At 39.3% G+C, this 27,388-nt stretch overlaps 2 protein-coding genes across 3 annotated transcripts in view; both read right to left on the bottom strand.

Annotated features, from left to right (window-relative positions):
* BMP2K (BMP2 inducible kinase) overlaps positions 1-10,465 on the bottom strand; it is a 140,192-nt gene extending 129,727 nt beyond the window's left edge. Inside the window, exon 1 of one of the 2 annotated variants that reach the window (XM_002814909.6) lies at positions 10,152-10,465. In XM_002814909.6, the coding sequence (XP_002814955.1) occupies positions 10,152-10,329 (178 nt within the window). In that variant the 5' untranslated portion in view covers positions 10,330-10,465. The remainder of the gene's footprint in view (positions 1-10,151) is intronic. The other variant, XM_009240125.4, reaches the window with a different exon arrangement.
* Positions 10,466-18,150: 7,685 nt separating this feature from the next.
* On the bottom strand, positions 18,151-18,363 carry LOC112133139 (small ribosomal subunit protein eS21-like). The gene has a single exon (XM_054554112.1). The coding sequence runs from the start codon at positions 18,361-18,363 to the stop codon at positions 18,151-18,153; it is 213 nt and encodes a 70-aa protein (XP_054410087.1).
* Between the last annotated feature and the right edge of the window lie 9,025 nt (positions 18,364-27,388).

The raw sequence follows: 27,388 nt of genomic DNA, 5'->3' as shown, positions 1-27,388 counted from the left end.
TCCCATCTCTACCAAATATTTTAAAAACAATGAGAGAGAAAAAAAGAATGAATACAAGATAAGCCTTAAAAGAATTAAATTTTAAAGTAGAGAAAATTACACATTTTATTAGAATAGAACAAAGCTATTTAAGATAAGTGCTATATGAGTAACAGTTGCTACGCAGAGCAAAGGAAAACATAATTACACTTATCTGGTTGTAGATAGGGTTTCGGGAAAAAATAAAGATCGCAAAAAAGTAACTATTTTAAATATATCCTACAAGACCCAATTTTTAACAGAGTGGTGGAGGCCAGTATTTGCATTCTGGGCAAACATAAAAACATAAGCTAAAAAATAGAAATGGGAAAGTGTGGCAAGGTGGCACATGCCTATTGTCCCAACTGTCGGGAGGCTAAGGCAAGAGGACTGCTTGAGGCCAGTAGCTCAAAGCTGCAGTGAGCTATGATCACTCCAGCCTAGCCAATAGAGACCTTGTCTCAAAACACACACACACACACATTAGGTGGCTTATAAGCAACAGAATTTCTTACTGTTATGGAGACTAGAAAGTCCAAGAGCAAGGTGCTGGGAAATTTAGTGCCTGATGAGGGCTTGTTTCCTCACAGATGGCCATCTTCTCACTCTAACCTTATGTAGTGGAAGGGATGAGGGATCTCTTTGGGGCCTCTTTTATAAGGGCATTAATTCCATTCATGAGGGCTCTCTGACCTAATCACTTCCCAAGGGCCCCATCACTAAATAGCATCACCTTGGGGGTTGGGATTTCAACATATGAATTGGGGGAGGAGTCACAAACATTCAGACGATAGCAGAAAGCTTGAGAGAAGCGCAGAAAATACCAAGCACATGAGTGTAATATAAGTAGGGAGTAAGAGTAAGAGATTAAGGCTAGAGAGATAGGTTGGAGGTCATACTGCAGGGGGTCCTGAATCCTAGAGGAACGAGTTTGTACTTTACTTGGTTAGGCAAGTAAGAGAGTGACATGAGCATAAGTCCATTTTAGGAAGAATAAACTGGAAGGAATACAAGAATTGGTTTGTCAAGGAAAGAGTCTGAAAGAACAGTCCAAATGCTAACGTAATTCTCTAAATGAGATGTATTAAGGATCCAAATTAGGGCTGACAGCATTGGAAACAAAAAGTACCCAATTTCCCACACATATCATGGGTAAACTTTGTATCTGTAAACTTAATCGGAGAAAGTACTGTCATACCTCCTCCTCATATATTCTTTTTGAATAAAAAGATTTTGTTTTGTTACTTTCTAATACTCTCTAAAATACATATATTGTGCATGAGTCTCTTAGAGAACACAATCAAGATAGTAAAATAAGCAATTAAGGTGGCACGCCCACTGATACTAAATAGCATTCTGAAATGTCCCACAATTTAATTTGAGCTTCTACCCAGATCTCAAGGAGTAGCATGTAAGGTAACTTCTTAGAAAAGACCTTTTTCCAATGATTAAAAAATAATTTTAGGCCGGGCGCAGTGGCTCATGCCTGTAATCCCAGCAATTTGGGAAGCCAAGGTGGGCAGATCACCTGAGGTCAGAAGTTAAGAGACCAGCCTGGCCAACATGGTGAAGCCCCGTCTCTATTAAAAATACAAAAATTAGCCAGGTGTGGTGGCAAGAACCTGTAATCCCAGCTACTTGGGAGCTGAGGCAGGAGAATCATTTGAACCCAGGAGACAGAGGCTGCAGTGAACCACAACTGCACCACTGCACTCCGGCCTGGGCAACAGAGCAAGACTGCGTCTTGAAAAAATAAAATAAAATATAATAAAATAAAAATAATTTCATACTTTAGGATTAAAAAATAAATTGCCATTCCATTGTGAAGTCTGTCAAAGAACTCAAACTGTGTAACGATCAAACACAATCCTTTCATTACGGTCTCAATCCTGAAATTGTTCATTGCTATTCCTCCCTATCCCATGCTCCTCATTTATCGAAAAGAGCAGTAAAAATCGTTACATAGACAGAATCCAAGAATACTAAAATGGAAAAAGATGTTACAAATTCATTTTTTCCACTTCATTTTTTTCTTGAGGAAACTGAAGTCAAAACGTCACAATGCAAGTTAGATACAGAACAGGGATTACCAGCTGGTATTTTTCCCCCTGATAGATGCGTCCAAGAAGGCACTATTTCAAAGATAATTAAAAATGTTAAAATGGGCAAACTAGTAGCAACAATCATTCCATATTTTAAAATAATACTTACTGCAAAATGCCTCTAATGTTACTGAAATTCTACAAGACTAGGATAAACCAAAAACAAAGTCTCTCTGTAGAAAAGGCCTTACAACCACTTTCCTGCAGAGAGAGACTTTTGAAACAGTTAGCAGACATGTGCTGACTGACCTCATTTGTAAAGCTGATACACATAGACAAAGAATCTCCAAATTAACTAAGTGCCCAGCTATTTAAAACAGCTCAGTCATTAACCACTCAACTTCCCAACTTAGTCCCCTAAAAATAGCAGGCTGTGGGTAGATGAATGGTTCACCAGATGCATACAAGATAAAACCAAGGAATAAACAGTCCCAATCCTTTGGAGATGAAATATTATACCCGACCACTAGAAAAGTGTGGCAGCTTTGAAATGGTAGTTCAGGACTCTTAATTTTGGAATCCCAAGTCAAGGCTTTAATCATTTTGATAGCTACCAAATGAGCTCTATTGGATGTATATGAAACTACTTCAAGTTCTGACAAAAAAATAGGAGGGAAATGGTGAAAGAAAACCAAGATAATATACAAGATCAGAAAGAACACTATAAAAGACCCAGGATCAACACAAGGACATCTGTCTCACTTTCTAGTATGTTCTCTAACATTAACAACATCAAGGACCTTTTCCAAGTTTCCCTCCTGTGCATCCCATGATGAAACATACTAACAAATATTAATTCATTTTCATTATTTTTAAAATATCAAAGACATAGCCTTTTCAATATGCCCAGCATGAGAATGTCAGTATTAACCACAATAGTTGACTACAGCCTAAAAGCAAAGATATTTGGCATGTTTGTACAATTTAGCACTTTTATTTTTATTTATTTATTTATTTATTTATTTTGAGACAGCATCTTGCTGTGTCACCCAGGCTGGAGTGCAATGGCTCTATCTCACCTCACTGCGACCTCTGCCTTCTGGGCTCAAGGGATTCTCTGCCTCAGCTTCATGAGTAGCTGTTATTATAGGCACGTGCCACTATGCCCGGCTAATATTTGTATTTTTAGTAGAGACGGGGTTTCACCCTGTTGGCCAGGCTGGTCTCGAACTCCTGGCCTCAAGTGATCTACCTGTCTCAGCCTCCCAAAGTGCTGGGATTACAAGCGTGAGCCACCATGCCCATCCTGTACAATTTAGCACCTTTACTGGAGATAAATGCATTACAAATTTCCACTGTTGTTTTGGAATACTGAAAATTTAGAATAATTGTTTTAGTGTCAATAGCTTGTCCTTGAATAAAACTACTACCTCTAGAGGAAATACATTAACGGACAATCAAAACTACATCCTAGGAGCTATCACTACAATAATAACATAAACAACCCAAAAGAGAACCATTTGTTAATAATATTGTATATAGTGTCCTTTGTTGCAAATAATTTCCATTTTATAGTGAAATCATATGCTACTATATAGGTCAAAATTTTATATAGCTGATTGAAACTTGAAAATTCAATATGGCTGAGGGACACACAATTATCTAACAAACTATTCAGATATTTTTCAAACACAAATGTGATACTTATTCAGGACAAATGTGACACCAAATATATAATAAAGTCACTATAATTTCCAAATCAGATTTCACTGAAAGCTTATAACCAAATCGGAACTTAAAAGTTCACTCATATTTATGAAGACATTTGGCAATGCACTGTCAGGTACTGTCACACATTATCTTCTCTAATCTTCATAGAGATTCAGAAGAGGAAACAATGTTTTCTAAGAGCTTAATTAAACAACAACAAAAAAAGATGCTGAGTAAGTACTACTGGACAACTGAATGCACAGGTGAACAGACCTTGGTTCTACCCCCAAAAAGCTCAGCATCCAAAAAAAGCTGTCAAAATCAACCAAAAAATGTAAAACAATTTCACAATTGCATGTAACATACTTTTTAAAAACTCGGCCACCTTTGTAGAATAAATAAAAATATAATGTCAATAAAGCAAGATAACTACAAGGGGGCATCTGGGTTATTTTTTTTCTTTCCTGTTTCAAGTTGTTAAATGAAATGACACTGCCTTAACTGTTGTTTGTCTTCACCAAACTAGAAAACTCAGAGTCCTCTGGCCTAAGTACAAAACCTTTGATGGTCCAGTAAAGAGCCCTCCACTGGTGCTCTTCAATTTGCAAATTAGGCCTTAAATTCTACTGAAGATCATCATCTGATCAAAAATAAAAAAGTCAAGCATCATTTCCTTTGAGAAGTAGATGAATGTTCATGGTATGGCCAACTTGTGTGATACAACATCAATTAAAACAGAGTCTCTCTAGCCTTAAGAATTTTACTATCTGGTAGTGGAGATGACAGAGGAACAGTAGTTAACAACCTTAGTGTTTCTAGGTGCTTACATAATTCCATCTCAAGACAGATTAAATGTGACAAGAGGGAAAAAAGCAAATAGTTACAAGTGTCCACAGAAAGGAGGAAGTGATCATAACCAGTACTTAGGAAACAGGGATTACAGAGACAAAGGCAGAGTGCTAGGCAAGTACAAGATTCAGTCACGGACCAACAGGGAGTGGAGCACATTGCACCAGGCGCAAAGAGTATTCACCCAGCAAATAATTACAGGTAAACTTTTAAAGATAAGAAGTGAGCATGAATAACTGTGAATGCCAGGTGAAAAAATGTGATCAAGTAAGATGACTTTGCAGCAACACAACTGCTCACTCCCTCCCCTTCTCGAAATACTCTCAAGTTTCCAGGTATCAGAGTCCTGGTATTCCTCATACCTCTCTAGCACCTTCTTCTTAGTCTTCTTCGCCCGCTCGAAATCAGTGGTACTCGGTACTCAAGGTGTGGTTCCTGAACCGGCAGCATCTGTATCACTGGAAGAGTGGGCCTCACTCAGACATAATCAAAAGTTGGGGACCAGGCTCAGCACTTTGTGTTTTACCAAATCCTCTGAATGTTTATAATGAACACTAATGTCTGAGACCAATGCACTATAGGAGTCCTTCAGTGAGCACCTTCTCATTCTACACTCTCCCTACATCCATCCTCTCCCAGGGCTTTAAATAACAGCCAAGGCTCACTAATCAATCAGAAGTACCATCTCTAAACCCAAACACCTTTGCTGAGTTCCAGACCACATACCCAACTTCCCATTTGATATTTCCTCTCAGATATCTCATCCAAACACATCTCTAAACATGTCTGGAACTACTGGCTGTCCTCCAAACATCTCAAAAAAAAAAAAAAAAAAAAATCTGTTCCTTCATTATGTTCCCAAACGGTACTTTCACCTGAGAGATACATAAGCAAGTAATTCCTAACACTTCCTATGACCACCACAAGGTCTTCCCATTTAAGCATTATCATCTTCATCCCCACTGTCATCATTTTAACCTTATAATTTGTACACCTCTCTACACAGCAATCAGCATGATCTTATAAAAATACAAATCAGAGCATGTCACTGTCCCAATTCAAACCCTTCAATAGCTTCCTGTTGCATTTCAGATAAAACCTAAACTCCTCAGCATGGTATACTCAGCCCCGGACCCTGGTCACCTTGCCAACATCATCTTGGATCTCTCTTACATGTGATTCATTCATTGTAGTCCACAGCTCTGAGCGTATTTCAGTTTCTGAAACTTCCTTCCCTCACATAGAGACTTCAGTCTTCATGACATACTTCAAATCACCCCGACCTCACACCTCTGTTTTTACCTAACTTTCTTCATCCTTCAGGTTTCTGCTAAAAGATCAAAAAGGCCTTCCTTGACGCCCCCCCAGTCTAAACTGAATTCTCTCATAAAACCCTGAGCATTGTCTTCACGACACATATCAAAAATTTTAACTATAGTGATGATTTTTGTTGGCTTGTTTAGCTTTTACCTTCCACACTAATCTGTAAGTTTCATAGGCCAGAAGAATACCTCCACTATTGTCCTCTACTATGTTAAGTAGCACCTAGCAGTGCTTAGCACACAAAAGGCATTTAATGAAGTTGTGTAGTAGTAACAGTTGTTGATATTTTTATTCGATCCTTCCCTTTTTTCTATCCTCTCTTATCTTCTCTTGGGAATGTGAACTTACAAGTTACTGGGCAGCCACAGGTGGTTTCTGCAAATGAGATATAATGCTTAAATCTATCATTTCCCTACTAATTTATAGTGCAAAATCAGATGTATAGTACAACCTTTCTGAAAAATTAACAACGAGAACTGGCTAATACTTAGCTTATCTAAGCATTTAACTCTAAGAGAAATACTGAGCTATTTTTAAAGAACCCTGTAGTAAATTCCTGGCCTCCAATTACTAACAATCCAATAACCCCCAACACCCATCTCAGTAAATCTTACCCACATCACCATATTCACACTATCATTCCTACCCAGCCCCCATAACCTCGTGATTACATTATCTCAACAAGTTATCTCTGCTCTCCCAGTCTCAACACCCCATTTTAGGTCCATTTTGTACCAAGGACATTTAGGGAAAACAATGTCCCCTACTCAAAAACCAACTTATTATCAATCAGTATTAAATTCCTCAGACGACCAAAGGCTCGTTATGGTGATGCATGTGGTCAACAAGCCAATCCTAGGTTTTAGTAAAAACTTGGAAGGTTACATTGAATTAATTATATGAGCCTGACAATTTGTCACTGTTTGAAGCTAAAACCAACATACAGCTCTCCCTCATTTCTACAGACCAAAGTTGGGATCTGCTTAGTACAGACTCCTAAACAGTTTTCGAGAAAAAAACATGAACTGCCTCACTACGCTATTAGTCCTTTAAACTTTGAGGAGGAATTAAAAAGGTACAGGTTCTATTTTCAAACACTTACGTGCTTGACTACAAAGACATTATGATACAAAGTATATAATGTTTCAGAGAGAAAACTTTAACAGTTTAGTTATAACATACAACCTACCCCTGAGAATGTGCTTTTTAAATTATAGACATAATATGTGCATATACATATCTACCTATAACAAAGGTTGCTCCTCATTAGTTGGGGATATTATATTTACAAATTCATCTACTCACTAACATTTATTTGTATCCCCAAAATCATTACTCATAGCACTTCCACTGTCATTTGCAGACATGTGCACAATGGTGAAAAATGTGAGTCTACTGACGTGCACATTCTTGTTTCAGCTTACATAGCGTAAACAAGTGTCCTTTTCATGGTCTATTTAGTGCCATGTTTTTCTCATTTTTGTGCTTGCTATTGGTGATTTCACTGTTGAAAACAGTCCCTAAGCATAGCGCTAAAGTGCTGTCTAGTGTTCAAGGAGCAAAGACTACAGAGAAAATACAAGTGTTAGATAATCTTCATTGAGGCATGATTTACAGAGCTGTTGGCCATGATTTCAATGTTAATAAATCAACCAAATATATTAAATAAGGTGTGTTTAAACTGCAACACACATAAAACAACGTTGTATCTTGATCAGTTGACAAAGATGTTGTGAACAGCAGCTTTCGGGAATCTAACACTATAGTAGGAGCAGTGGTTCAGTGTTTGCTAATCCAGTTTTCACGGTGACTTTTTGGAACATAACTAATTATATACAAATAACAACAGAGAGACAGACTGATTTTTTAAAAAAACACTGCAGAGGTCATTATGAGTAAACTACCAATGTTTGCAGGAGCATGGCAAAAACACTTCAGGGCACAGTATCTACTGAGTCTTCCTGGCTCTGTTTAAACAACTTTGGGCCAAAACACAAAATGCAAAATCTACCAAGTTTGTGCTTTGGTCTGTCTTAGCTTCTACCGCTTTGCCTACTCAGTGGTATGCCTCTCCCCAAATCAAGTACTCTAAACTTGAATGCATTTTCACAAGTACATGACCCAATCTTATGATTAGGGAGACCCATCAATTATTGATCAATCACGCTTAAATGCGAACTAGACTTGTGCTTAAACATCTTGTCTAAATTGTGGCACTATTTATTAGGAAGGGAGTATTAAGCATCTGAAATAAGAACAGACCGGCCAGGATCAAAATTAAACTGATTATACATAGACAATTCCAGTTGTGTGGGTGATGGAAACAGAAAAAATATACAAGGAAAGAAAACCTAGGCCTTGGCCTCCCTTCCAGGAAATTAAAGTTGGGGTGCAGGATGGAGAAGTTTCATCTTCCAAAAGGATTTCTTCAGTCCTTGCTTCCTCCTAGCATTTGATTATTGATTTTTCAAGAGAAATGATACATTTATGGCAAAAGTCAGTGGAATACTCTAACAGTGACATTAGCGCTTGAAATAAACTTTTATTCTTCGCTGTGGTTGAACGAACTCTCCTTTTGAAATTCATCTTTATTATTTTCCAAAATTTTTTTTTTATTGAAAATGGCTTGCTTAGGGTAGTGATAAGATATGCTTAGGGTAGTGAGTAATACAAGTTACAAATTCAAAATCTAGTTTGTGAAATGTCAGTATTTTTTTTCTATTAAATAAAAGACCCATCTGGAATTTAGTGGAATGAGTGAGTGTAACACTACTCAAGCTACACTTCAATTAGTTACTAAAACAATTCAAAGACAGAATATGGCATTTGAGTGAATAGCCATGTGCTTTTAAAACCTACAACACAATCTAAACCAATAATTGAAATTCATGTGTAATAAAGAGCTAGAAAACTTTATAGTATAGTAAATCTTTTATAAAGACCACTCACCACATATTCATTCTTCTGAAAAACTAAGGATCCTCCTTCTCCCACCTCTCCAAGTTTCGGCCAAGATCATTATTCTGAGCAATGATTCACGAAACAATGATATGTACACCTGAATAATTCACGATTTCTTTCTCTTTCAAATATTTTATACAAAAATCTTCAGGTTTTTTCCCTTGTGCTAATTTACTGTTGTTTATAGCATTTCAAAAAATACAAGCAGAATCTCAGTCTACTGTTTTCAAACCACATCAACGTCTAACGCTCGGAGAACTGAATCTACTCTTCGATTTCTTTTATCTTAACCATAGAACTTAAAAGGGCCATTTATCAACAAAAAGTATTTCTTTTAAAGTGTTTATTTTGTAGTATCATTTTGCAATTAAAAACTCAAAGGCCAATGAAGCATGCAGCACACAGGGCAAGTATTTTCTACAAGGCAATTATGCCAGAAATACAAAACTAAATTCTAAGTACTTCTTTTAAAATGAAGTAAACTTTTTTTGTAAGTAGACTTCTACCTGCCGTCATAACCTGTTCCAGGTCATGAAGGACCGACCACAAAACCTCGTAAGTGAAAGTTAACCTGCTTTTATATTACCTTTTAAACTACTATCAAAGAGACATACTGGGAGGGCATGAATAGCACCTTGTCCAACACAGAAGATTCTAAATAACAAAGATAAATGGGCTTCAAGTTTACCTGCTCCTCAGTGCAACCTACTAACTGAATTTAGAGCAAAGGATCACCTCCAACACGCACACATGCACACAAATACATTGTTTTTCAACAGATGACTGAGCTGCAGCAAACCCCAGCTTGACACCAGGGGCTGCAGGGTCCTATGCCCTGCAGCGCGGGTGGAGGCTTAGATGAAAAGGCCAACGCATGACACTCGTCTGAGCCACAGCTGGCAGAACAGAGCTTCAATCCTGCTCGATCTGACCCTCTAATGAGTCACTGGCCCAATCGTAACACCAACCCACTTCCTAGCGCGTCTACTACCTATTTTCTCGCGTCAAAAAGCACAGAAAATGATTTAAACTAGGCATGAGAGAACTGTGCACCGGCCGGAGCAGCCAGCGGCAAGAAAAGCCAGCTTAAGAGAGAAAGCCCGAGCCACTCTAAGAGCCCCCGCCGGCCCGGCAGCAGAGGAAGAACGGGGTATAAGAGTCAGTCCGGAGGGCGAGGACCCGGAGAAGCCACCGCCACACCCCAACCCTCCCTCACCTGCCTGTCCGAGCCTCCCCGGGCGCCCGTACCTTCGGCCAGCGACTCTTCCAGGGTGACCTGGTGGCGGCCGACCGCGAACACCCGGACCCCCACGGACGAGCCGCCGGAGCCGCAGCTGGCGCCGGCCCCGGCCCCGCCAGCCCCGCCACCCGCCGCTCCGCCGCCGCTGCCGCCCTCCGACTTGGGCATCCGAGAGAACTTCTTCATGGTCCCGCCGGCGAACTGGAGGGCGCAGGGAGCGTGCAAGGGCAAGTCCCCGGCCCGGCGCGCAGCCGGGCGTCCGCGAGGGGTAGCCGCTCCTGGCCCCTCCGAGCGTCCGTGCGCGCTGCGGCCCGCCAAGCCTCACATTCCGCGCTCCCCAACCGCACAGCCCGGGCCCCGCCGCCCGCTCCGCGGCTCCGCTGCAGCTGCCCGGCTCCCGCAGAGGGCGGTGGGGAGGGCGGGGACGGGGCGGGGCGCGAGGGGGCGGGTCCGAATGCAGGGTCGACACAGCCGCCTCTGCCAGTGCCCCGGGCGCCCCGCCGCCTCACTAAGCGCCTGGAGCGCGAGCCGGGGTAGAGGGAGAGAGCGAAGGAGGCTGGGCGGCCGGCCCCTCCAGGGAGTGGGCTAGACGTCTCAGGCCGCAAACCCGCAGGACCGCAGCCCGTCGCGCCGCCGCCGCCCCGGCCGGACCCGAGCCGCCTGCCACTCGTGGCCGTTGGCGGGGGGGGCGCTGCTGCCAACCGCTCATTGAGGCCGGGCGCCCCGCGCAGGCGCGCTGCCCGCGCCGCCGGAAGTGACGGTTCCGGCTCTTGTCACGTGGAGAGGGACCAGGGGAGGTGATTGTGGGGGTTGGGGACTAGGGCAAAGTCAGGGGTCCCGGGTCCGGGGTTGCGCCGGGAGGGTAATGGCCAGGCCCGACTTCAAGCAGGGAGGTGGCCCGGGACTGGCTCCCGCGCTAGTCACGCACCGGGGTCCGTCATCTCGACCGGGAGTCGCTGTGCCATTCTAGGGGCTTAAAAATGCCGCCAACAACTTTACCCCTGCTGAGGAACTTCTCGCTTCGTTTCTTAGCCAGTTTTCCAGGCCTTCTCCCTTGAGAATCTCCTTCCGCTCGCCCACCCTGAGCGTGGGAGGTGGGAGCAGGACGGAACTGGAGTGGATTCCAGTAACTGGACTTCTAAACCGTCTCGGTGTCGTCGCGCTCTGTAGCGGACGCCTGTGCTGGGAAGTGTTTTGCAGTTTATTAATTATTTAGGAGTACTTTAAACATCTCACGCCTGCTGTACCACAGCCATGTGGGGGTATTCAGAGCAGGTATTAAGGCCGTTTTGCAGACCATTCATCACTCTTGGCTAAAAGAACGTAACGGAGTCGCCCAAGGTCACAGCTGGCTCGTGGTAATTGGGGACTATTCTTTGATTCATAATTTTGTGCTTTTGGCCACCCTGAAAAAGTAGGGTCAGATCGTTGAAAAACGGGCAGATTTAAGGCTGTTTGGAAGCAAAAGCGACCACTGTGTCTCCCTCAAATCAAAGAGATTTGCACCCCCTACCAAAAAAAAAAAAAAAAAAAAAAGCCCCGTTGCATCAGTTTCATAAACTACAGGAGTCTCCTGACTGCAGGGTGAAGCAGCAAAATAAATATGGGTGTAAAACCTTCAGGAGTGGTAGGGAATGGTAAACTGTAGAGCCTGTGTAAAGAGAGCAGCCAATTCTCAGCTCCAGCCTACTTTTCCGCAAAAGAAGATAGGCACACACACTGCGCCCAGAGGTTCCAGTTTCTTAGGAGAACCAAAAACCCGGAACTTTTTTCTAATGTGGCATTTCCCTAATTTTTAAAATATAGATCAAATAAATGGTATCTGCAGGACTCCAGTGTGCACCTTCTATGAAAGTAGATGAATGTGATTCTATCCCCACCCCTATTTCTTTATTCTTTTTAATGAGATAACGGGTAGAAACATTAGAAACTGTGCTTAGACAAAAACTTTGAACTTAAAATCCTTGTTCTTCTCTGCTGTTTGAAGAGAAGCAATTTCTGCCAACACTAAAATAGTGCTCTGGATTTAGGCATTTCTGCTACATAACCCACTAAACTAAAATTCTTCATCCAGAGACCTGATGTTTAAAGTAGATTCCAGCTTAGTGGAAGTGAGATTATATGTCAGATGATTGATGTGGTGTGGCAGTTGGGGATTTCCGTTTAGAAACAAGCTGACCACTTTCGTTGCTGTGGGGCTTCATTGTGGAGTCTCATTCCTAAATTTGAATTGTTTTGAATTGTTTTTTAAGCAGAATAATGGAAAGATTAAGTCATTTCATGCAATTCAAAACTGGAGTCAGACAAACATACAAAGTTTGGACCTGATATAACTTCATCTGATCACAACAAGCCTGCTATAATAAGTTTCAGAGTTAGTTTACGAGGATCACTTGGGGCCAGGAGTTCAAAACCAGCATGGTCAACATAACAAGACCTCATCTCTTTAAAAAAAAAAAAAATTAAAAATTAGCCAGGCATGGGGGTGGTGCACCTGTAATCCCAGCTACTCAGGAGGCTGAGGCAGGAGGATCGCTTGAACCAAGGAGTTCAAGGCTGCAGTGCGGTATGATGGCACTGCTGCACTCCAGGCTGGGTGTCTCTTAAAAACAAAAAAAAAGTTTGACCAGTCGAAGTGGCTTGCACCTATAATCCCAGCACTTTGGGAAGCCGAGGTGGGTGGATTGCTTGAACTCAGAAGTTCAAGACCAACCTGGTCAATATGGTGAGACCTTCCATCTCTATCAAAAATACAAAAATTAACTGGGCGTGGTGGGGTGGCACAGGCCTGTGGTCCCTGCTACTTGGGAAGCTGAGGTCGGTGGATCACTGGAGCCAAGGAAGTCGAGGCTGCAGTGAGCCATGATAGCACCAGCTGCACTCCAGCCTGAACAACAGAGGAAGACCCTGTCTCTAAGTAAATAAGTAAGTCAATTTACAATTAATGTGGTAAAGATCACTTGTATGTACCAATGTAACTTGACTTTTGATATTGAAATGTATAATTATAATAAATGTATAATTAAATGTGTAATAATGTATAGACCCCCTCTGAAAGACGAGGGTAACACCAAGCAATATGTTCTTTGATTTTTCTCACCAAGCATGTGACAAAATTTGGATATCCTTCCATCTTTATAGTACGTTAACGTCACAATATTCTGTAACACCCAATAACAAACATATAACTTAAAAATGCAAAGGCTACTAACAATCAAAAACATTAGAAAGGTGTGGTAGTGCACACCTATGGTCCCAGCTACTCAAGATGCTTAGGCAGGAGGATCGTTTGAGCCCAGGAGGTTGAGACTGCAGTGAGCTGTGATCGCACCACTGCACTCCAGCTTGGGTGACAGAGCAAGACCCTCTCTCAAAACAAAGCAAAAATGTTGTAGAGTATTTCCCCCCTTATCCAGGAAGGATACATTCCAAGACTCCCAGTAAACACCTGAAAGTGAGGATAGTAACCAAATCATCTATATATAATGTTTTTTCCTATATATACATACCTTTGGTAAGGTTCAGGGTTTAAATTAGGTACAGTAAGAGGTTAACAACAATAATAAATTAGAACAATTATAACAATTTCATGGATGGAAGATTCATTTTTACTGCAGATCTTAGCAACCTCAGCATATGATTTTTTTTAATTAAGATGAGAACTTCACCTTTTCATTTAAGGAAAGCACTTTATGGCTTCTCCTTGGCATATTCGAATTGCTAGCATCATTATGCTTGCACTTGGAGCCATTAGTAAGTAAAATAAGGTTCCTTGAACACAAGCACTGTGACAGTGGATCTGAAAACTGGCAAGGCTACTAAGTGACAGGCAGAGAGTATAGACAGATATACTGGGCAAAGGGATGATTCACCTACCAGTCGGGCTACTCAGAACAGCGTGCAATTTAAAATTTACCAATTCGTTTTTCTGGAATTTTCCATTTAATATTTTCAGACCATTGTTAACCACAGGTAACTGAAACTGAGGAAGGCGAAACTGTGGGGATGGGGGATTACTATATTACTAATAACAAGAAGGCCAAACATTTAAAAACACTTTTATTACCAAAAGATATTAACATCTATTGTTAAATCATATTCTTCTAACAAATTTGTGAAGTAAGAATGTGTAACCTGAAATCAATTTTTAGGCAGAAATTGAGATATTAAGGGCAGACTGTAACCAGCAGAAAAACTGTATTGAAATTTCTAGTCTTTCATATTTTTTTGAGAAAATCTTATATCCATATATTAATTTCTCACTCCTGCACCTTAAATTTATTTACTGGCTTATAGTAGATTAAGTATTGTAAAGACTTTCATTTTAATGAATCATGCAATTCTTGGACATAAAATCCTCTTCAGGAGTTAAAAACCTTTGTAATGCACTAGCTAGTGTTTGGAACAAACTAAAATGCTATGACGTGATCTGAAATTTCAAGAGGTACAAATACAGAAGTCAAATCGCAGACCCTAAAGCAAACTTTTTTATCAACATGCAATATTAAACATGTAGTATCTTTCCTAATTAATATTAGACTATTAAAATCTGTGCTTATGATTTTAAGAGGTTCCATACGTTTTAACCTTTAGCATTTTGAATGAGTCAACATAGTGAATATTTCTTTAAGTAAATAGATCTTTTCCAAATATTCTTGTGTGTGTGTGTATGTGTGTGTGTGTCTGGGTTGGTGGGTGTGTGGTTACAGTTTGATGATCTTCCCCAGCATATATTGGAAGGATTACTGAACCTAGTTGCATCACAGTATGTATACTCAGAGTGCCCCAATCACCATTATTTGGATTTGAAGCCAAAAAGAATGGGCTCAGTGGTTCTGAAGCAGAAATTTTAGTGAATACAAAGATGTGGGAAGGCCAGGCCTGGTAGCTTATGCCTGTAATCCCAGCACTTTGGGAGGCCAAGGCAGGAGGATTGCTTGAGCCCAGGAGTTCAAGATAAGCCTGGGCAATATAATGAAACCCATCTCTACAAAAGAACATTTAAAAATTAGCTGAGTGTGGTGGTGCATGCCTGCAGTCCCAGCTACCCGGGAGGCTGAGGTGGATCTCTTAAGCCCAGAGGGTGGAGGTTGCAGGGAGCCGAGATCACACCACGGCACCATTGCTAATGTTGAAAAGTGAAATGTTTCTAATGTCTATATCCAGGAAAACTCTCTTGTGTATTTGGAGTTCCATGCAGAAGGCAGTCTCAGGCATTGTTTTGGTGGAGACGTAGCTTCTGTTTCTCTTACTTACAGTCCAAATTCCAAGTTCTATAAACAGTTGCAACCTTTCTTGTTTTTTTTTTTTTTTTTTTTTTTGCAAATGTCCAGATGCCATTCTTTGCATGTTCCCAACCACCTGCCAGTAGTACTGACCAGGTGAACCAAGATGAGCCCAGTGCACAAACTAATCTTTCGGTGCACTTTTTCAGCTTTTGTCTGATACTTCCACATTGGGCATTCTTCAGATCATCAGAAGTGATGAGATTATTACTGTGTCACCATCTCACGTCATATCCAGTTTTGTGGTTTATCATAAAAGATATACAACTCAGAGACAGCTGCCTAGATGAGATGCATAGGGCAAGGTACAGGAAGTGGTAGTGCACAAAGCATCCATACCTTCTCCAGGTGCACCACCCTCCCACCACCTCGATGTGTTCACCAACACAAAAGCGCCATCTTCCAGTTCTACACTCATTATTAGACCATGGAAGAACATCAGATGTGGCTTCCTGTCGGAAAATGAAATCTCTACCAAAAAAAAAAAAATGTAGATTCTGGCCATCTTAAACAATGGCATTGAGGTGACTTACAGTCAAAACACAGATATAGATAGTTTAATAAAAAAAAGAATTATAATTTTATTTCAATTTGTTTTAGATATATCAATCATATATTTATAGCTGTATGACTATAAAAATAATTGGAAAGTTGCCACATAATGAAGACTCTTATTTTTAAAAATAGATTGCTTCCCTTTACACATTTCACATTATACATTTCTGATAAAGTCAATACATCATCGTAGCTAACTACAGGATTCTGAGATCCTTAAACAGGAAGAATTTTGACAATGAGGGAAGAAAGAATGATTGTTACATTTTGTTTTCTACTGGAAAAATATAACCTAACCCCCATGTATTTTGCATTAAGGTGGCTCTCAAAGACCTATGAGAAGTGAGAAAGACTAACACAGATTAAATAAATGTGCTTATCCCAAAAGGCTTATTGCACTGCCACAGTGACCTTCATAAGTCATGTCTCCCAATACCTGATGAATCATTTTTCCTTATAAGTCAATGTTTTCCTTTGATAACATGTCTTCTATCATCATTAGCCTCACTGTGTTTTACTGTTAAGAATAATATTTTTCCTCGGCCAGGCATGATGTTTCATACCTATAATCCCGGCACTTAGAGAGGCAGAGTCAGGAGGATCATTCGAGGCCAGGAATTTGAGACAAACCTGGGCGGCAACACAGTGAGACTCTGTCTCTACAAAACATTTTCTTAACTTTTTTAAAAGAATATTTTTCCTGCCTAACATTATTACATTATACCAAGTTAAATGTTCATGTCTTTGCTTTCCAAAAAAGTAAACGTTCTAAGGTCTATTAAAAGAATATATATGCCTCCATTATCAAAACAAATGTTTTTAAGATATCAGTAATATTTAAATCCTCTGTTAAAACTACTCAATATCATCCCTATACCTTGTAAAAATTCATATATACCTAAAAAAAAATCTGATTGTATAGTGCAAAATACCAAGATACTCACAAATATTCTTAACAGGAAATATGACTCATTTGACATGAAATACAATTCTATGATAGAGTTTTGACTATGCTTTTAAAAAAGCTTGACCATGCTTTTAAAAAAGACTGCAGGATATAGGCATCTTCACCACCAAGAGAGGTGCTTTCTTCCTTACCCAGCAAATGGAGTGGCGGATAGGGGAGTTCTGCACCTTGTCCTCACACCTCATGACAGGGATATCTTTCTCCCTAGAGAAGTATCTGTCCTAGAGAGTAGGATTACAAACACATTTCTGGATATGTTCCCACCCTCACTCTTCTTCTTTTTTTTTTTTTTTTTTTTTTTTGAGGTAGAACTTGCTCTGTCACCAGGCTGGAGTGCAGTGGCATGATCTCATCTCACTGCAGCCTCTGCCTCCTGGGTTCAAGCGATTCTCCTGCCACAGCCTCCCAAGTAGCTGGGATTACAGGTGTGTGCCACCATACCCAGCTAATTTTTGTATTTTTAGTAGAGACAGGGTTTCACCATGTTGGCCAGGATGGTCTCGATCTTCTGACCTAGTGATCCACTTGCCTTGGCCTCCCAAAGTGCTGGGATTACAGGCACGAGCCGCAGCACCCAGCCCTCCCTCTTCTTTATAGCCCTGCATTTCCTTCCTGTAGACAAGCTACTACTTTTCTCCTGTTAACATTTATATAAAACTTAAGCAGAGTATAAAGTAAGAAGTAATTCTTATTGGGCACTTGCAATGTGCCCGTGCTACTCTAAAGTGCTTTACATGTATTAACTCAGTAAATCTTTATGACAACACTATACAATAGCTTCTATGATTTCTCTTACTTTGCAGAAGAGAATACTGATGCACGGAAAGATTAGGTCACAAGCCCAAGGTCTCAACTTTAAACAGTGTTCAAAAACACGTTATGACTTTATGGCTCATGCTTTTAACCACACCGTATGGATTCTTTGAAAATACGTAATAAATGACATGATAGCTACAGTCTGAAATGAGAAGGTACCTCCTGCTGTACCCTCCGTCTACTTATCTTAGATGTGTGCCACCACAGCTCAGGGAACCGTGCTATAATAAGTGGGATTATGTTTAATTTCTGATTAACTGGGTATTTAAAAAATTTTTTTAATTTTATTTTTAGGTTTATACTGTTTATTTATGACAAATATTCCATATCCATGATTCTCTCCTGTCAAACATTTTTTCAGATGATGCCACTGGCCTTGGCCAATCAGAGAATGTAGACATCTGACTCACCCATCCTGCAAATGACCTTGCAGACAGCATACGTTTTAAACTGGCCATTAAACCTGCCTGTGACCTTGTCAGCCTCCACCACGTTCATCTGGATGGATGCATGGTTCTTGGCACCAGTGATGGGGTTACTAGCAGAGACTTTCTGCCACATGTACAGGTCCACAAGCTCACCGCTGTCCTTCTGCATCTCAAGACCGCGCCTGCGGCCACGACACTGCATGTGAGCAGAGAAAAGAAAACAACTGGGTATCTGTAAAATTTAACAAATATTTGCTAAGTATCTAAAAAGTGTAAAGTACTGTAGATTGGGGCAGCTAGGAGCAGCTGAACAAGTTGAATAAAACAAATTGTGGCTTCAAAGTTTATACACTTTTGGAGTGGATAAGAGTATGTACAGGACCAGATAAAAGAGACGGAGTCAAATTGGGAGTGGAGATAAGGCTGACTCTAAGTTATATATAAATGATGGGCTCTAAGGTCATATTATTATGGTGCGTTGCCTTCAAGTCTCCTCCTGGCAGTATGGTTGATGTTGTGATCTTACAAACTTCTGGAGACAGAAAAGCAGCTCTTGTCGGTTTGGAAGCGAATGAAAAATCCCCCTGGAAACATATTAAATTCTGCCCCAATGTGTTGAACTGATACTGAAGCTCTATACATCCATGACACACATATACACATGCAAAATAATCGATTCAAGTTACTGTAGTTACTGTGGAGGGACAGAGAAGAAGAAAGTATTGAAGTTCAATTCAGCTTTTGCTTCAATCATGTATTAAAATTTACATCTTGTTTTACCCAGCCTTCTATCAAATGTGGTAGAGACTATTAACTGAACATGAACAGTGTGCCAAGTAGTGTGTGAACCAATTCACAATAAGAACCCATACAGTGTGATAAAAATTATGGAATTTCAGAGGTGGAAAATGATATAATCAATTGGAGAAACTGAAAGGAAGCAGAATAGAAACACTTATTGAGCACCTTGTATGTCTCAAACATTACAGTTAGCACTTTCTATATGTTACCTCTTTAATCCTCTAACAAGGGAAGTAGATTTTATTACCCCTACCTTGCAGCTCTCTATTCCAGCCAGACCTGAAACACTTACATTTCTTACCAAGCTGTTTCAGCCCCTACTGCTCACTTAGGTTAGAATGTCTTGTTCTTTCTCATGATCACCTGATTCAATGGGTGACTATGTGGATCTCAGGGCAACCTCCCCTCTGAGAGCTTTCCTGAGCTCTGCCACCTGCTAATCCAGGGTTAGAATGGACTAGGTTCTAATTTGTACCCCCTATACAGTTTACAGACCCTCAGAACTACATCTGTCACTTAACTACAGGGGCTTCCTTACATGCCTGTGTGCCTCTACTGAACTGTAAGAGCTTTGAGGAAAGGGAGCATGCCACAATGTTGCCTTAAAACCCAGTGTCGGTCAGGCGCAGTGGCTCACGCCTGTAATCCCAACACTTTGGGAGGCCGAGGTGGGTGGATGACCTGAGGTCAGGAGTTCGAGACCAACCTGGCCAACATGGGGAAACCCCGTCTCTACTAAAATACAAAAATTAGCCGGACATGGTGGCCTGCGCCTGTAATCTCAGCTACTCAGGAGGCTGAGGCAGGAGAATTGCTTGAACCTGGGAGGCGGAGGTTGCAGTGAGCCAAGTTCGTGCCACTGCACTCCAGCCTGGGCAAAACAGTGAGACTCCGTCTCCAACAAACAAACAACAACAAAAAACCCAGTGTCAAGCAGCATGCTTGACATATACTAGGCATTGAATAAATGAATGAATGACTTAGCCAAAAATCTAATAAGTGGTAGAGCTAAGGAGTTGAGACCAGGGTGAAATCTCAGGTCTGTCTGAAACTCCAAGGTTAGCCTATCTGCACCTAAGTTTCGGTCATCTTTAAAAGAGGAAGAATCTAGTTTTTGTTTTTGGTGGTGGTGGTGTGGTTTTCTAAGGGGGTTTGGAGGTGGTACGATCTGTGAATATTAAATAATAATATATAATTAATACCAGTCACAGTTCTGGACACATCATAGATAATCAAGAAATGTCAGTTCCCCTCTGCTTTCCCTGTATCATCTTGTTCAAAGTTATACTTGAAGTGACAGAGTAAAGACCCAAACTACTCTACCATGCTACCCTTTCATCACAGGTGCCTCACAGATATAAGCTATTCATTCTTATTTTTGGTGAGTTTTTAGCCTTCTTAACATTTATCATTTCATTTTATTTTTTCCTGTTTTGGTGAACTTAAAATTGCGATTGTAGTTGAAAACAATATAGGCAGACTGGAGGCAGGAAAGAGGCTTTGCCCTGGCTAAAAGCTTCCAAAGGGCAAGAACCATGGCTTTTCCATCTGTGTATATGTCTGTTCCCAGTAAGGGCTTAATAAACGTTTGCGGAGTGAAGTGCATTGGCCAACTTAAGCCTGGATCATTTCCCGAATCTTTGATGCTAGTCTTAAGAGAAAAAATGCTGGCAGCTAGGAAAAAAGAAAAAAAACAAAAATCAGGAAATGGGCAACTGTTCAGTGTATGGAACTATATAAGAAAGGATATTCTGATTCTAGAGTGAAAAGCTTATGCAATAAGGTAAAATCAGGACAGCATGACCAAGAGAATGCTATAAGTAAAGTCATCAACAAGATAAAGATAGGTGAGAAACTCTGAAACTTGACAGTTGTAAATTTGAAAGCAAAGCTTGGGGATATAAAAAAAGCCTGGTCCCCACCACTCCAAACACACAAATCTGCTTTAAGATGATGATTAATTTTCCCCTGCCTAAAATATCTCACCCTTTTCACTCTTTTTGTTGTTGCTGTTTCCCTAACCTTGAACACTGTCTTTTCCTCCTCACCATCCACTTTAGGCATTTACAGCATTCCTAATTTGCTTTACCTTCTCCAAGTTTTTTCCCAACTTCCTCACTTCATAGTCACACAACAATTCTCAGAATTACCATAGCACTTTTGTCTGCATACAAAGCCTGGCATACTGTGTGCTTTAATTGGTCACTATGCATAAGTCTTAACTATGAAACAAAATGCATGCTTTTTGTTTGACTATGAAACAAAATGCATGGTTTTTATTTTTAAGTAATCCCATTGCGTATGTAGCCCAATACTAGGGATATTGCAGGTGCTAAATACTTAAGTGCCTGGATAGTAAATGCCACTTTGAATTGACATTTTGAGATATGTGGGGTTTTTTAATTGCATTTTGGATTAACAGGAATAAAATGAATTAAAGACAAATACTTTGAAGGGAGATTTACAACTGAACAGAGTCTAGATAAGCAGAGATAAATTTCTCTGCACTGGTGTTTAAAGGTAAAAAAGAAGTTCCTATTGTAGATCTTTTCTTGAAAAAATCTCCATGAAGTATGAGCAGATATTACCTAAAAACGATTTTTATTATTTGTTTTCATCTTGATGAAGATCATATACCACCTTAGTGTATATTACCAGTTACAATGGAAACTATATGTACCCACTTCTTAAATTATATTACTTGCAAATTGCTTTTTATTGAATGTTTTCAATTATGCTATTTGTGTATTGCCCTAAAAATAATATTTAAAGGAGTCACTCTTAAAAGGATAAGTACAGTAGTTCCCCCTTATAGGTGGTCTTACTTTCTGAGGTTTAATTGACCCGTGGTCAATCTCAGGCCAAAAATATTAAATGGAAAATTTCATAAATAAACAATTCATATGTTTTAAGTTGCACACCATTCTGAGTAGCCTGATGAAATCTCACGTGATCCCACACCACTGTGAATCATCCCTTTGTCCAACATATCCATGCTCTATATGCTACCCACCCATTAGTCACTTAACAGGCTTTTTGGTTATCAGATTGAAAAAACATAGTATATAATAGGATTTGATACTATCCTTGGTTTCAGGTATCCTCTGGGAGTCCTGGAACATAGCCCCTGAGGATAAGGAGGGGACTATTATATACTTTTTAAAAGTCTTTTAGTTTTTCATACTTCAACATGACACCTTATTTCTCTTCTCTCTGTTATCTGCTGACACTAGTGGGCCTACTTATACTGACAGATAACATTTTTTCCATTTGCTGTGACAACACCCAACTAATGTTTACTGATAAACTAGCAGCAGCAAGTCAGAGCATCTACAAAATGTAAGGGGAATTTGCACTCCTGAGTTAACTTTAATTCAAACGTGAAATTGTGTAGCTAAAATAAACTCATATAATGTAAATATTTTACAAAAATTCTTGTCACTTTTACACAAATAAAATATTCTCTGTTGAGTCCCTATACCGTATCCATGTTATAGACAAGCATGTTTGTAATTTCTAAACTTATAAACTTTTTTTTCTTTTTTAGAGACAGGATCTCACTGTGTCACCCAGGCAGAAGTACAGTGGTGCAATCATAGCTCACTGCAGCCTTGAACTCCTGGCCTCAAGCAATCCTCCTTCCTCAGCCTCCTTAGTAGCTGGATTACAGGTGTATGCCACCATGCCCAGCTAATTTTTTAATTTTTTTATAGAGATGAAGTTCTTGCCATGTTGTCCAGGCTGTTCTGAAACTCCTGTCCTCAAGCAATCTTAATGCCTCAGGCTTGCAAAGTGCTGGGATTACAAGCATGAGCCACTGTGCCTGACCAAACTTATAAACTTAATATAGATATATGTATGTCTGTGTATATGAGTGTATTTAGGCAGCAATGCATTAAAAAGCACATTCTGTATTCACAGATACTAAATTCAAATTTTATGTACATATATGAACACACTTCATCATTGAAAATGTGCCTAACAATACATTTAAATCAAAATAATTATTATGAGAAAAATTAATGTCAATATTTTGTGCCAAAGAGGATTAATCATAGATTTGGCCCACTTAAACTTTGAACTTTCTCATAATAATATGACAACAAACAGGTGATCAAAACATTTAAAAATTAAGTCAAACAACTAAAATTGTTTCAAATAATTTTACACAACAATTTAATTTTCGTTGAATTTATCACTTGTTTTGATAAGATTGACCTACAGCCTCAAAGACATAGAGTAACTAGGGCCAGCTACTTGGCTGGCCCTATGTACATAATTAAATTAGTTAAATATGTACTTAATGCAGGTCTATACACACACACACACACACACACAACACACACACACAGCATTGTACTAGTCACAGTAGGAAAATAGAAATAAGACATAGCCATATTCTTTGCCAAACATTGAATCTAGTGAGTAGAGGCATGATCTCTTGTGTTAGTTGTCATCCTGTACCTTTTTTGCATTTGTTCTGCCTCTGACCATACATTCTTTCTTTCATTCACCATTGCTATGTTTCCCACTTATGACTTAACTATTTTGCTTCCCTATAATTATAATAATGTTTGTCTAATAATGAGAATGCTAACCTTAGCAATTAAACTCCTCCTGATTGTACTCTATAGTAATGCCCTGCGTATCAGGAATAAAATTTAATTAAGATATATACTGTATGTACATTTTGGATAAAAAATAAGTAGCTTTAAGAGAAACATCAATGTTTCAGCTTAATAAAATAAGAATGCGAACACATTTCCTTATTTAAAAGAGGTTTGCTTTAAATTCTTTTTCATCAGAAGAATCCATCATCAGCAATTCTAGTAGAACATTCATTAATATTTCATATTGTCACATCTCTCTTCAAAAAAGCAACATTAATCACTAATTCAACCAATTCAATCTACTGAATTACTAAGAATTTATAAACACATTCTAATTAGGTACTAATTAAATCTTTAAATTCTAAAACTGATTTTTTAAAAAGAACTAAAATGCAAAAACTACATTGTACTTTTAGTTATATGATTGTTTAGGGGAAGGCTTTTGTTCATACCTATTCATCAGCATACCTACAGAGTGTGTAATCAAACTCAGTTTTATATTATGCTTTATCTGGTAGTATGAGTATATGGATATTGTTTGTGACAGCGCTTTCAAGATAGTATGTTATCATCTTGTAAAAAATACAATTTCTTGGCCAACAAGTTTTACTGGTTGTAGTGCATGTAAAGCAATATATTTTGTGAAAGAAACAGAGAAGAATATAACTTGATTATTTCTGTGGTTTTTATTCATTGGCAAAGAGAAAAATAAAGGTTGACAATTTAACATAAGTCATATTTTCTTGAATAAAAGCATGATACTATAAAAAGGCAATGGTGTTATTTAGGGTGCCTAAATTCTAATGTTTAATGGTTAATTTAGTAGGCTGTATGAATAATGCATTTTAGCTCTGAAGACAAATTTAAGTTCTTGATTATGCCATTATTTTGCTTGATCTGTTTGGCATGTTAATATCTGGTATTTGTTATTAGAAATCCAGGAAGAGCAGAAAATAAAAACTTTCTCCAACAAGCATTTATTATCTCTCTGGCCATATAAATGTTAGCAGAAGGGACCAATGTAAGTGTGAATGGAAGATTGGCATTCAGTATCTACATACTGACTTTATATTTTTGAATCCTAATATCAAGATTCTCTTTTATAAACAGTTGAGCACTTTGTCAATTCGTGTTTAATTTAGGATTCATTATTCAGCACACACTTATTAAGCTAGCCCATATATGTGACTCTGCACATTGATTAAATGACTAATAAGGCACATTCTCTTTATTAAGGAATTATACTCTGATGAAGAGTTTAATGCATTCACGTCTAACACAAAGCAGGTGCTGAGTGCTGCAGTGGAGGTGGGAAGTATGATAGGAGCATAGAGGGAAGGATTAATTTTAATAAGGTATTGAGCAGGATTTTATGGAGGAGGTGGCATTTGAGATGAAGAATGAAGAAGAGCTAAGATGTCAACAAATGGTGATGATGGGTCAATTCTATATGACTGACTCCATCTGGCCCATACCTCACATCTGATCGCCATATAACCTGTTCTGGTTCATCTTTATTCCATAGCACTCATCTTCTAACATATTTTACAATGTATCGTATTTATTGTCTGCCTACCCCCACTAGAATATTCTGACAGACACTTTCATTTTGTTCACTGATGTACACTGGTGCCTACTAATTCCTGCTCATTGTAGATGCTTGACAAATATATGTGGAATGAGTTAATGAGAGGAAAACATAAGTAAACCATTGAGGCAGGAAATGCAGATTTTTTTCAAATAATAAAGGATCCAGTGTGGCTGTTAAGACTAGGAAAGACCTTTTGATGGCCATATAGTACAAGTGGGAAGAGTGCTTGATGTAGAAGGGAGTGGCCTAAATGCTTTTCCTTACTTTTCCACTAAACAACGAAGCCAATTTCTCTGTAGCTCAATTTCTCATTTGAGCAATTGATTATTCAACTATAATACCATGCATTTTATAAATAGTTATTGAATAAGTTAAATAAGAACCTCCAGTTCTGACATCTTTGTGATTTTTTACCATCTCTTATTTTATTTGCATGTATTTTCCTTGTATTTTGGTTTTGCTGCTCTGAAATTGTCCTGTCTCGCTAAAGTTGCCGCTATATCGCTTCAGTTTCTTTTTTAAAAATACTGAAGTCTATAAAGTGTATGAATCCCCTCTATCAAATAAAATGATGTTGACTGAATATGTCCAACATTTGCTGAAGTCAGATGACACCAGAACATGACATGCAATGTCAAAGTAAATACAGGCTACTCTCAGCTGCTACATCAGTTTTTATTGTTCCAAATTGCATCAACCTATGGGAAAAGGGATGGTCTTAGAGACAGACCTAAGCAAGCTATAATCACTAAAAATATAATTTATGGTATGTTAGTGGGTTAGGTGTTCATTTTGGAAATTTGCATTGTGAATAAATTCACATCCCTCCTATTTCTGTCCTTCACAGTGTCATTTATTCACTCATCTGTCTTATAGTATTATTTAACTGTTTGTTTTGTTTTTTTAGAGACAAGGTCTGGCTCTGTCACCCAGGCTGGAGTGCTGTGGCTTGATTGATCAAAGCTCACTACAACCTAAAACACCTAGACTCAAGTGATCCTCCCACATCAGCATCCCAAGTAGCTAGAACTAGAGGTGCACACCACCACGCTTGGGTTCTTCCCATATTTTTTTGTGGCAGATCAATATTTAGTGGTATCATGAACTATGTTTGTTCATTAGTAAGTCAGCTTTGTCCAAAAGACTTTCACATATGCTCAAAATGTTCTGTATCTGCACAGTCCAATATGGTAGCCACTAGACTACCATTACATTGAGCACTCAAAATATTGCTAGTATAACTAAAGAACTGGATTTTTTCTTTTGTTCAATTTTATTTTTTTATTTTATTTATTTATTTTTATTATACTTTAAGTTTTAGGGTACATGTGCACAACGTGCAGGTTTGTTACATATGTATACATGTGCCATGTTGGTGTGTTGCACCCATTAACTTGTCGTTTAACATTAGGTATATCTCCTAATGCTATCCCTCCCCCCTCCTGCCACCCCACAACAGGCCCTGGTGTGTGATGTTCCCCTTCCTGTGTCCATGTGTTCTCATTGTTCAATCCCCACCTAAGAGTGATAACATGCGGTGTTTGGTTTTTTGTCCTTGCGATAGTTTGCTGGGAATGATGGTTTCCAGCTTCATCCATGTCCCTACGAAGGGACATGAGTTCATAAAAAAATGAACTCAACATTTTTTATGGCTGCATAGTATTCCATGGTGTATATGTGCCACATTTTCTTAATTAAGTCTATCATTGTTGGACATTTAGCTTGGTTCCAAGTCTTTGCTATTGTGAATAGTGCTGCAATAAACATACGTGTGCATGTGTCTTTATAGCAGCATGATTTATAGTCCTTTGGGTATATACCCAGTAATGGGATGGCTGGGTCAAATGGTATTTCTAGTTCTAGATCCCTGAGGAATCACCACACTGAATTCCACAATGGTTGAAACTAGCTTACAGTCCCACCAACAGTGTAAAAGTGTTCCTATTTCTCCATATCCTCTCCAGCACCTGTTGTTTCCTGACTTTTTAATGATCGCCATTCTAACTGGTGTGAGATGGTATCTCATTGTGGTTTTGATTTGCATTTCTCTGATGGCCAGTGATGATGAGCATTTTTTCATGTGTCTTTTGGCTGCATAAATGTCTTCTTTTTTGAGAAGTGTCTGTTCATGTCCTTTGCCCACTTTTTGATGGGGTTGTTTGTTTTTTTCTTGTAAATTTGTCTGAGTTCAT

The sequence above is a fragment of the Pongo abelii genome, chromosome 3 (assembly GCF_028885655.2).
Source record: "Pongo abelii isolate AG06213 chromosome 3, NHGRI_mPonAbe1-v2.0_pri, whole genome shotgun sequence".
In the NCBI taxonomy this organism is placed as follows: Eukaryota; Metazoa; Chordata; class Mammalia; order Primates; family Hominidae; genus Pongo; species Pongo abelii.
Note: the sequence above shows the minus strand (reverse complement) of the source record. Positions and strands in the feature narration are given on the sequence as shown.